This window comes from Hydractinia symbiolongicarpus, chromosome 11, assembly GCF_029227915.1.
Source record: "Hydractinia symbiolongicarpus strain clone_291-10 chromosome 11, HSymV2.1, whole genome shotgun sequence".
NCBI classification, from domain to species: Eukaryota; Metazoa; Cnidaria; class Hydrozoa; order Anthoathecata; family Hydractiniidae; genus Hydractinia; species Hydractinia symbiolongicarpus.
In genome coordinates this window covers 12197460-12209976 of record NC_079885.1, presented here as the reverse complement: position 1 = coordinate 12209976, position 12517 = coordinate 12197460, and the positions used below count along the sequence as shown (strand labels likewise).

General features: G+C 32.5%; 1 protein-coding gene across 1 annotated transcript; it reads left to right on the top strand.

Annotated features, from left to right (window-relative positions):
- LOC130613906 (E3 ubiquitin-protein ligase Itchy-like) lies at positions 1–12515 on the top strand. Its single transcript, XM_057435264.1, has 25 exons — positions 1–136; positions 1754–1782; positions 2255–2296; positions 3371–3479; positions 3696–3820; positions 4075–4207; positions 5060–5295; positions 5669–5741; positions 6730–6825; positions 7170–7347; positions 7433–7493; positions 7608–7692; positions 7828–7934; positions 8124–8151; positions 8372–8444; positions 8677–8748; positions 8910–8998; positions 9162–9259; positions 9507–9568; positions 9853–9986; positions 10278–10418; positions 10590–10710; positions 10798–10999; positions 11317–11389; positions 11761–12515. The coding sequence occupies exons 1-25, from the start codon at positions 114–116 to the stop codon at positions 11858–11860; spliced, it is 2490 nt and encodes an 829-aa protein (XP_057291247.1). The 5' UTR covers positions 1–113; the 3' UTR covers positions 11861–12515.
- The last annotated feature ends 2 nt before the right edge of the window (positions 12516–12517 follow it).

Below are 12517 nucleotides of genomic sequence, written 5' to 3'. Positions count from 1 at the left end.
GTTATTATGTATATTCAACATTTAGAGAAAGTAAAAAAATGAAATATATATAGCAATATGAAAATGAGGTAGAATATACTCATTGGATGGTTATAGTATTAGGGCTGTAAATAATGTCAAGAGTGGACGCTGCTAGGTATGTATTGATATTTTTTAAGTTGGAAGCTTACAGCTTTGTTTATAAAAAATTTCATCATCTTGGTATACTTTTTTTAAATATGGCAGGACTTATAAAGGGATATAAAATATTGGTTAGAAATAGTCCATTTAAAATACAGTCTTTTCAGAACAGGCGAGAGACATGTCTGAAGCTTGTTTTGAACTTTCGTTGGACAAAACATCCTATAGATTTTCGTCTTAGTCGGACAATTTTAGATCTCAGAATTATTAAATAGTCATGTTCCTTTTAATCCACGAGCAAGCCTATTCATAGCCAACCTGACCATCCTAGCTAATTCACCGACTCCTGACTTAGTTAACAGAACTATGCAGACATAAATCTCTTTTGCCTGGCCCCTTTGTTGTTGGTAACAAGGTCCTACACAAGAAATCCAACCATGTCGTTCCTAACTAATACGCAGGTGAACACCAACAGAGCACGGATAAAGCAAGTCTGCAAAACTGCAGTTACGGGCGGAACAGACATTTTATCATGGATTTAATTATAGATAATTTCTTCATTTGACAAGATAATTGAAATCCATAGCAGATCCGAATTTAATTGATTTTTTTCTTTATGCCGCGAGTGTTATTTTTAGGGGCTGTTCATATGGGAAGTATTTCCTCGGGAATGGGGTAAATGTTTTAGCATGATATCAAGTCGAGATCTCTGACTGTTAACAAACTCTTGCCAAAATTTAGTTGCGTTCATATGTTTTTTTTAAGCCACATTGATAAAGATTTTTTTTAATTTGAAAACGAAGCATATTTTTGCTTATTTGCTTGTGATGAACTGCAAAACAAACAATAAATTTATGAAAATGACATTATAGTCATGCATACTATTTCGGACATGTAGAAAAGGAAGTTAAGATTAAGAGAGTCAGTATATGTAGACACTTAATCATCGTGTTTGGGGTTCATGATTCAAAGCGTCCCCCATTTTTCTACCGCAAAATGAATAAGCAACAAAGATTAACCTGATAGCATGTATTGCATGCATAACATCCTTTGCACATGCATTTTACATCGCACATGTTACTTGATTTACACGTGCGAATGATCGATCAATCATCACTCAAATATTCCTGAAAAAGACTGAAAATAGCATTTAGCCTGTGCAAAAATGGGTAAAGAATAAGACAGTAGATTTTGCATGAAGTTGATATATCAAAAGAATATTCAGAAATTTGTTAACTTGTTGCCTCTTCATTGTTTAAGGCTTAAAACATTGGTGAAAATAATGGATTGGATCACCACATGCTTTCAATACCAGTTTTTAGGTTTCTTGATGATGAAATAAGATGCACTATTTTGGCGTAGAGGGATGAAACAGTTCTGAAAAATCTTAGTAATAAGTTTTTCTGCATTCTTTTGTGTTTTCTTAGTCATGTGTGTTTAAGGATGAACAAACTAATTAGTTACTACTGCCTTATTAATAATTATATAATAATTTAAAATTGGGAACTACCTATTATGATTAAAAGGTCTTGTATGCCTCTTTTTAATTAAAATACAAGTTAAGTTAGAAAGAAATAGTAAATAGTACACACAGTTATTTAGTAGATGTTCATTGATGTTATTTTCATTTTAGGTCAAAGTTTTTTCAATTACAATGTAAAGGTAAGTTTAAGTTTGAACTGTACAAGGATACATGCAAGTCTGTCCATGTATAAAAAGTAATGCTTATAGGTTTAAAGAAAAAATAGTTTATCTGTGACAATAGTATAACAGTGCTGATTTCAAAACTTCAGTTATCCTTTTTGTTGAGTTATTACCTTTATAAATCTTTAATAATTTTAATCATTGTGTATGTATTTCAGCATTGTTACATAATTTCAAAATTTAAGTATTTTTTAAGTTTAACAAATCGATGTCATTCTCTTTATAAGTATATTCTTTGCTTGTATAAAAACAGACTTGCTTGTTAATGATAAAAGATCTTGTATAATGTGTCCATAAATTTGAAAGTAGACCATAAATAACTAAATGTTTCTGATAATACGATAGCAAGACTTAGATACTTTTCTGTTACCAAACTTGATGTTTGTATAGCATACGTTTTAAAATGTTTTTGGTGGTTTTTGTATTTTAGTAATCAGTGCAAAACTCACAAATAATGGTGGAAGCTGGCTTTGTAAGTAAATTTTTTTGTAAAGTTTTGCTGTAGTTTTTGAAAAACATAAGAGTTTTTGTGTGATAAAAGCTTTCAAGTTAAATTTTGTGCTGATATCATAAAATAAATTAAGAGGTAAGGGTCCAAATTTGGATTAACAATCTTATTGTAGCTTACTACAAGTCCACTAACTCCTATATGAATTGTGTTTTTTAAAAACTGATTGTGGAGACAAATAATTCATTACATTTGAAGAAAAACTTGTGAATCAAGTATTGCAAAGCCTTAATTTGAATTTGGACTGAAAATTGTTACAATCTAATAATTACCATTGTCTCAATACTCAACATGCCTAACACATATTGTCAACACCTGATAAATTTTTTGATTGTCCTGTCAACAATGATTTATTTTGTTTTTAATCATGCTTTCTAATTTTAAACTTGCTAAAACACGTAAAACTAAATTTGACTAATAAGTTTTGGGACTATTACTTGCTTCAAAAATTTAAAAAATTATTTGAACCTACTTTGTTTATAATAATAAATAAAAAAATTAATAAGTTTTTAAATTAACCTTATTGCTGACAAGCATGAATGTGCAGAATTCAGGATGTATTGATTTTTTAATTGTTTATTTTGGAATCATTTATTGATAGCCACAATTAGTTGCTATTAAACGACAAGTTTAGAAACAAACACCACTTAAAACATTTTATTTTATTATTTATTTATTTTCTGTTTATATAATTAAAAGAATTAATTTGTATGTGGGAAGTTTTTTTAAGCTTTTTTTCTTGACATTTTTACTATGAAAAAACCCAGTAAACTTGTCTTCTCATTTTGACATGGTGATAAATGACATTGTCATCACTTGACTTTCAATAAAAAAAACAAAAAAGTATTAAATACTTTGGTATTTCTCCTGGCTTTACAACATGATTAGGACTGTTATTAACTATTATTTTGAGTTATCTGACCGAATTTATAAATCCTTGTATGCTAGGTGTCCAACAAAGTTTAACTGGAGTTATATATTATATAACACAAAACTCCATTGAATATATTTAAAGCTTTACTTCCCACTTTTTTTTAGCCGGGAAAGGAGACCATTATGCCGAACTTATTGTTGATGGTGAACCACCCAGAAAAACAGAAGTTTTAAGGAAAACACATGATCCGAAATGGGATGAAATATTTACTGTGTATGTTTTTAAAAAATATACAATGTACTTATTACTTGATTTTAGTGTGTGGTTTTTTAGATTTTTGTAATATTAAATGCCAAAGCACTTAATTATTACAAGATACCTTAGAGGTGCTGCAGTATATTTAATAATTACAGTGCTTTACTGCATAAGTCTTGATTTTATTTCTTGTATCAATATTGAAGGTGAATAAAGACTTCAATTTTATCTTAGTTTGGTAACTCCATACAGTGTACTTGAATTTCGAGTTGTGATGAAACAATCCATGCGGAGTGACCATATCGTTGGTTCAGCAACTATAAATCTGTACGATCTACTGCACAAACATAATGGGAAATGTATGTAACAAAAACCTTTATTTGCATTCTTGAATCGGGTTGATTAAAAACTTTTCATCAATACTTCCAGAAATATTAGCTATTATTGTCAAATAAGAGAGTGAATAATAAGGGAAGTGGCTATTTCTACAAAAACATGTTTAAATTTAAAGCAATTACTTTATATATCTTTTAATGTATCCATACAACTTCAAATAGATGATAAATTATCTTTGACGCTTTTATCAGAGTGCTTTTTAATTTTTTACATTTAGTAACTCGTATAGAGATGAAACTACCCATAAAATACGTGGATAAAGGTCGTGAGAGTTCTAGTGGTGACATAAAGCTGTTACTTGATAACATGTGTATAACGATGTCAGAGTTTCCACCAATGCAAGCTTCAGCGTATGAATGATTTTTACATGTCAATTTTTTTTTAGTTTGTGATTATTTACATACAATCAAGTCTGTATACAGAACAATCCAGACAGTTCTTTCTAGGAAAGTGAAAATTTAAATCACTCAGTCTGTGTTTTTCTTTTGACTTTGGATGTGAGTTATCACACTGCGTTGGTTAAAGGAAACTCGAGGTATAAAATGATGTTGGACCTATATTATAGAGCTTAAAAAATTAATTAAAAAGTCTTTTTAAATTTTTTAAAAAGCTCTTTTCGTTCTCAAGATATTCACATTTAAAGAATTGTAATGTAATTATGCTGCATGAATTATGATGTTATATTTAAGTAATAGCAAACTTGGACATTTCCTTTCATCAGTAAATTTGGTCCTTTGAAGGGATGTGCATGCAAACTTTATCAATGCATGGATATTATAAGGTGAATTGGTTAACATAAATTTTTTTGCCAAAATAGCATTAGTTTGCTCATCCCAGGCCTCTCAATTTTTGCTGACAACGCCATAACTTGAGATCTGCATGTCAGTTTGCAATCAAATTTTGCAAGTAAACATATAGGGCTTTTACAGGCTGACCCAGAAAACTTTATTTATTTTAGTCCAACATCATTTTATACCTTGGGTTCCCTTTAATACTCCAATGTTTGAGCTTGAAATCTCCCATTTAATGATTTTAGTTTGGCACTTTATGTCTGCAGAGTTCAAACTTGTGGAACCATCTATTATCTTAAATTATAATTCTTATGTGATTATGAAAGGTTCACTTCATAATCATAAACTTTAGCCACTATTTACTATGCAATGTTTATATCTAATATTGATGCTATTTTCTGTGCGTTGTAGAACTCACAATGGTTCCTTGGAACCAGCAACATCCTCTGCTTCAATATCCAGTGCTGGTAGTTCAGGTTCTGCCACAAATGTCTCTACCCAAAGAAATAGTCCGCAACCAAGTAGTGTAGCTGCTGCAGCAGCAACAACATCAATGGCAGCTAGACCAAACTTACCAGCCACAAGCCAAAGGACTACACCCCAAAGACCACCAGCTCCTGTTGTTAATACACAATCGAACACCGAAAGTAAGGCTCTTTAGCTGTTGGAATCTCTGTTTGGTAGAATATGTTGTAAATACATTTTGCTAACATAATTTTTATACCTTTTAAAGTTAAGCAAATGCGTGAGTTCAACATAAATAATTCTTTGAGTAAGTTAAATGCATAGATCAGAAGAGGATGAAAAAAGTAAAAACATTCCAAAGTAACTTACAAAATTAAAGTTACTTAAATAGATAACTAAAAATTTTAGCAAGCATTATCACTGGAATGTAGCTTTTTGGTGCACATATCTTTATCAAAGGAGACCTGGTCTGAATTTCATAATCATCTGTGAATGAGAGGTGTCTTACATAAGTAACATTTTTTCTGTTAATTGAGCGAATACATTCACTTTTAGCTCCACAAAGACCACCTCCACCTACGGGACCACGCACTGGATCCAATGAGGAAGATGGACCCTTACCTCCCGGGTATTAATGTTTGTATTTTCTTAATTTTGGACAAATTTATGATAATTACAAGCTCGTGAGCTTGTATTAAAACGCAACTGTGTCCTACAAGAATGGAAATTTTTGCCTCTCTGAGCACCGACACGGAAGTCGTCGTGTGTTCGAATCTCATCTTGGTAACTATTTTTACTTTTTTTTTTTTTTTCTTTTTTAAAAAGATAAGACAAGTGTTCAAAACACTTGTTTAACTAACTAGTAAATAAAGGTGTTTCCACCAAACTTTTTAAAAGTGAATGTAGGCAGAATTAACTGAATTAATGAATTTCGCAAATTTTGGGGTTTGTGGGTTTGTGGTCTTTCTTCTTTCTGTCAGTCGGTTCACCCAAGACGGACCCATCGAAAATTAAAAGTTCGAGGAATTTTCCGTTCAGGAAGGTCTCACAAATCAATTTTGAAAAATAAGTGTGTAACAAATATTATTGCGTATCTGAATAGTAAAATATGTCGTGTCTAACTTCGTAACAAAAATCCCAATTTGATAGACAGCTTTTTGTAAACTTTATTCGCGAGGTTGTTTGCGTATATCATACGTCTTGTTGTGTATAAAAAGGTTAAGGCTCGTAACTAAATGTATACGGAGTTTTGAAAAATGTTAATAACCAACCTTAATAACCAAACAAAACAGTTTAAACACAAACTAGGGTTCAGCCCAGGATAAGGGGCCTGGAAAACCTGGAAAATGTCCCTTTCATACAATGACAAAAAAAGAAATGTAAGAACTTAACGATTCTGTAAAGTTTAATTCAAAAGCACCTTAGTTATAAGACTCAGACAAAGCAATCTTTTTATGTAGACTTTCAGAATAATACACATATTTTGAATAAAACTTCATAGGGAAACAATAAACCTCTCTAAACTCTGTACACTCCATTTATGTCATCATATCATAGTCCGCATTTTCTGAAAATATTCTTTAAACATTTATTATTTTACATATGTTAAATTTTAGATGGGAAAGACGAGTGGATCAATACAATCGAGTATATTATGTAGATCATTCAACAAGGTCTACTCACTGGGAACGTCCAAAGCCATTACCTGCTGGGTATGCATGTGTATTTGTAAGAGACGTTGTGACAACACGAGAAACTCTTTGCCTATGTTATTTTGGGAAATAGGAAAAGGATTCGTTTGTGATTGAGAAACCTGTCCAATAAAGACGGCACTTAATTCAAAATAGTTAAAATGTTTTCAGAAAGAAAAAGCATACAAAAGTTTCTTGCACTAGTATTTTTATTTTCAGTTAAGTCTATAAAGGTATTTAAAAGAAAGGAATTTTGAAAAAAGATTATTTTGCTTTAGGAAAATGTTTGTATTTTTATGACGTTCATTTTTTCATTGCGTATTATTATTTCTGTGCTTTATTTCTTAAGTATATGTTTATTTTAGTTGGGAAATGAGGGTGGATGGACGTGGTCGAACTTACTATGTGGATCATAATACCCGCACGACAACGTGGCAACGACCAACAACAGAAAGTGTCAATGCATATAATCAATGGCGTCAACAACAGGCATCCAACCTTAACTCCGAGCACTCCTTGTATCAACAGCGCTTTCTTAATATGGTGATGCACGTTTTTCTATGATCTTTATATGTAAATGTTAATTTTAACGTTTTATTTTTTGCTCTGACACAGTATTTTTTTACAGAACACTGAAACGCCACAACCAGATGCAGCTGACCCTCTTGGTCCACTTCCAACTGGATGGGGTTTGTTTCTTTTATTGTTAAAATTCCAGTTTTGTTTTGTTGCCTGCTTTGCTCATCAACTTAACATTTTACTTTTATTGTTGTCTGGCTGACTTAATACCTAATACTTTATAGAAAAAAGAACTGACCAATCAGGCCGTGTGTATTTTGTCAATCACAGTTCACGAACAACACAATGGGAGGACCCTCGTGCATCTGGGTTAGTACTACATAATTGTTAACATTGTCCTAAACAAACATTTCTGTTTTTCCTGTGATTTTAAAAGGTTACAGAAACTGTGTTTGTCAGCATTTTTTCAGAGCAGAAGGATGAAGTAATATTTTGTTATTGCAGTGGAACAGCTAATCAACAGCCTTTACCACATAACTGGGAGATGCGATATACTGCTGACGGCATTCCGTATTTTGTTGACCATAATACCAGAACTACGTCTTTTAATGGTTAGTTCTTAATAGTGTCGAAGTTAAAAATTTATTCCCAGGTTGGAATAAATGTTTTTCATTTTGACCATTAATCGATCCTGCATGTGATGATTAAGACCAACCTTTTCGTGTTTTTATGTACACCAAAATCACGTGTCTGTTATATATCAGTGTTACAATTACTATAGACATTGTTTTGTTATTTAGATCCCAGAACAGGAAGGCCAGCTATGCCGTAAGTGCAACATTTTATCAACGCAAGTCTCAATACTTGATTTTATTGTTACATAATTTAGAGTAATCTGCAGAGTGGAAGTGAGTCACAAATTAAAAATCCTTAGTGTAATATCATGCCTTATAATGAAAAACGTGGGATAAGCTTGTGAAAGGAATGAGTAGTTAGAGTAGTAGATTTGGTTTGATAAAGATTGAAACGAATAAGATATTTATTTTAGGGGCAGTGGTGCTGCTGTAGCGTACCAAAGAAGTTTTAGATTTAAATTGATGCAGTTTAAACAGTTGTGTCAGGTACCAACACTTTTGCTGTTTATATACGTTTGCTTTGCTTAACATTCCCTGTGGTGCGAAACAAATTAATACTGCTTTTGCTTAAGTTAGGTGATTTCTTTGCCTACGCTGTGTGAATATTAAAAATTAAAGGAGTAAGTCATGTAATTAAATCAACCGTCTATTTTGTAGCCGCATCGTGTTCTAATATACGAAAACTATTGTTGATTGATGTTTAATATGATTACTTTAGGCTAATTCACTACCTAGTCACGTCAAGATCACAGTTTCTAGAACAAGCGTGTTTGAAGACTCCTTCCAACAGGTGCGGTAATTTAAGTATACAGACTAAGAAGTATTGTTAGCCTGACCACTTGTCGCATATTCAGTTGATAATGGAACATCATCAAACAGTAAATAAACTCGACCAATCATACAGTAAAGTTTGAAACACATCAATCGAACGCTACACACTTCTTTTTTTAGATCATGCGCATTCCACCTCACGATTTAAGGCGAAGATTGTTCATAAACTTTAAAGGAGAAGAGGGCCTCGATTATGGTGGTGTAGCCAGGTTTGTATTTTTGGATTTTATCGAACAGTATATTTCTATTGGTAGTGGTAGCTTATTCGTGCTAATGGTTTCCATGTTACTATTTATTTGTTGTACTTTTAAGTTTTCTTCGTCATACATAACCAAAGGTTATACGTCACTCGCTGCTTTCTTTCAAATTCAGGGAATGGTTTTTCATGTTGTCGCGTGAAATTATGAATCCGATGTATTGTTTGTTTGAGTACAGTGGACAAGGATCTTACACTCTGCAGATTAATCCAGGTATGCTATTCTATTCAACGTGTAATTATCTACAGGCGACAACCGAAATGACTTGCATCCGATTTTTGTGACTTTTTCTTAGTATCAATCTTCCTAACGAGGCTTGCGTAGCTATTTAAGCTTTGTTCAAATAGGGTTAGTTTTATGTTATGTGTGTGTTTGATGCAAAGCATTGCTGTTCAAGTAGATGTATATATAGATATATCACAAACTTGATGTTGCAATAAAGTTAACTCTTTGTTTTTAGCCTCGTTTGTAAATCCTGATCATTTGGAGTATTTCCGATTTATTGGACGTGTTGTTGCCATGGTAATTATTCATATTGTTGTAGTAATATTTCTGAATAATAAATTGAATCAATCGAATCAACAATTTTGTTTAGATTTTTTTTTCATATATGCATATTGTAACTATCTGAAAATGAAGATGGTTTGCCACGACTTAAGAAATACGAGGACGTTGTCGATATACCCACAATGTTCTCGCAAGACTAAGATTCCATCTTACAGTGTTAATTACTAAATGTAATGACTGTTCACTTCTCCATCCACCATGTTTGTTTACTTTGTAGTAAATTTTTGTTGTATATTTAGGCATTGTATCATGGTAAATTTATCGATCGTGGTTTTAGTATGCCATTTTACAAAAGGATGTTGGGTAAAAAATTAACACTGACAGATATGGAAACAATCGATAATGAGTTTTATCAATCTCTGTTGTGGATTAAGTAAGTAATCAAGAAATCCTGAGCCTTTTTACCTAGTTTTCCATTTTTCTTTTTGCTGATCTTTTTACGAACTCCTCTTTGAACTATTACCTTAATGCGATGGTTTGTTCTACTTCAAGACATCAGCAATTTTTTTACATTGAGCTTTAATTAGTGCTTATATATAGAAAAAATATTCAAAAAATATTCAAAACCAATAAATAATTTTTTTATGTTAAAAACAGTCCTGTTTAACGCCTACAGCTCCGAATAATAATGCAGAATCTGATAGTTTTTTTTTCAACATTTCAGGGAAAACGAGATCAATGAATGTGGTTTGGATTTGTATTTTGCTACAGACATGGAAGTACTGGGAGAGGTCACACAACACGAGCTAAAAGAGGGTGGCAAGGATATTGAAGTTAACGATGAAAATAAAGACGAATACATAGAGTATGTCATTTTCTTATACATGTAATGTATAAAGGGCGTAAAAAAAGCTGTCCAAAGACATTTAAATGAAACGTTTTAAATATACTTTTTAATAAACTGGGTATTTTGTGGAGTTTTCGCCTAATGAATCTATTATGGTGAAGTAGAACACGGATTTTATTTCATTTTTAGAATGATTGTAGAGTGGCGTTTTAAGCGTGGTGTGGTTGAACAGACCGAAGCATTTTTGAAGGGCTTCAATGAAGTTTTGCCAATGTATTGGCTGCAAAATTTTGATGAGCGAGAACTAGAGGTACTGTTGTCAAATATTTTTTCTATGCATTTGTGATACGTATTCTTTATGTATTCGTTGTATCATAATCATACTTATCACTTCTAGATTCTACTGTGCGGCATGCAGGAGTACGACATAGATGACTGGCAAAGAAACACGGTCTACAGAAATTACGCCAAAACTTCAAAACAAGTCATTTGGTTCTGGCAGGCAATCAAATCGTTTGATAACGAGAGACGGGCTCGCCTACTCCAGTTTGTTACTGGTACATGTAGGCTTCCTGGAGGGGGCTTCTCTGAATTGATAGGTAGGCCACTAAATATCGTCGTAGAACCTGTGACCTGTTTTTGCAATAAATCTCGAAACAGAACGTTTTCTTTTTTATATTTATTGATAATGATTAGGTTCAGACAGACTTTCGAATTCTAGATCTTCTGTCTGAGTACAGAGTGGTGTGAATCTTAATAACATTGCGTTGTATACAATCCGCTGTTACATAATGCTGGATGTTTTTCTGTTGAATAGTCCCAGACCGATAATGCAAATAATAAAAATGTTATATTTTCGTCCATTTGTTGTTTTATTTACCGTACTATTTTTGTTATGTCTGCGTTCGCTTTTTAGGGAGCAACGGTCCACAGAAATTCTGCATTGAAAAAGTTGGTAAAGAAACGTGGCTACCAAGAAGTCATACATGGTTAGCAATTCTTTTTTTTACCATTAAAACTCGTTCTTCCATACTTTATCGCCCATTGCTGGTGCTTTTTAAGGTTTTTTGGCACCCCCAAAAAGTAAACGTTGGTACTGTAGCAACAAGCACCATTAGACGTGATTTACACCAGCGAAAAATTTTTCACCCAGTCCTGCCTTGAGTTTACCTTCCGCCTTTTACTCTGAAAAACACACTTAAAGATCAAAAAGAATCATAAAACTATTTAAAAATTTATGGCTAGGAGTAAATCCTAAATATTATAGATTGTTGGATTCCATTAATTTATTAGGTAGTCAACCGAACTAAGAGTGATACCCAGTCTCCCATATTTTTATCTCTTGTGTTTCTTTTTTTAGCTTTAATCGTCTCGATTTACCACCATATAAAAACTATGAACAGTTACTGGAAAAACTCACATTTGCTATAGAAGAAACAGAAGGTTTTGGACAGGAGTGATGCATTATGATATATTTTTTTTGGTTATATAAAAAACAAATTATCGAAGAAAATATGTCACCACTGAGAGTTTTGCCCAAACTAGCCTTGACATTGCTCAACTAGCCTTGGCTTTGCTGAATGTTTGTAAATTTATTGTACTCTCTTGTATTTTGCGCAGACAGTAACTAGTGCCCAGTCTTTAAACTAACTGGTTTTTTAAGAGCAGAGCGAGCCCCTCTTTTTATTTGGGGTTTGTTAACGATGTGTCCTTCTACCTGTCAAACTGTTTTTGCGCTTTATTTTGGGATGGTGGGAGTAGGAAACAAATTTTCGTTGAGTATTCTTCTACAGTGACTATCTAGACTATCTATATTTCGGACAAGGTTATAGTTCCCCTGCCAAAGTTTTTTTTTCTATCATCCTATTTAAGCGTAAATTATAAATTTCCATTCTTGGAGATTTTTTGCACTCCACCGTTGAGTATTACGAAAAGCTTTCTTACATCTGAATTGCCGTCACAAGAACATATTTTAATATTTTGAATTACTTATTCTTCGTCCATGTATGTTATAATTAATTTAGTTATTTTTTTAAGATTTGTTTTTGTTTATGCCATGAGGTGGTCGCTTTGATAAACTTGTAATACTGTAGAATAAATATTCAATACACCGTATG

Coding starts and splice junctions, on each gene's coding strand:
- LOC130613906 (XM_057435264.1), top strand. CDS start 114: ATGTCAAGAGTGGACGCTGCTAG. Junction 137..1,753: donor TCAAGAGTGGACGCTGCTAG/GTATGTATTGAT, acceptor TTTTCATTTTAG/GTCAAAGTTTTTTCAATTAC. Junction 8,445..8,676: donor AGTTTAAACAGTTGTGTCAG/GTACCAACACTT, acceptor TGATTACTTTAG/GCTAATTCACTACCTAGTCA.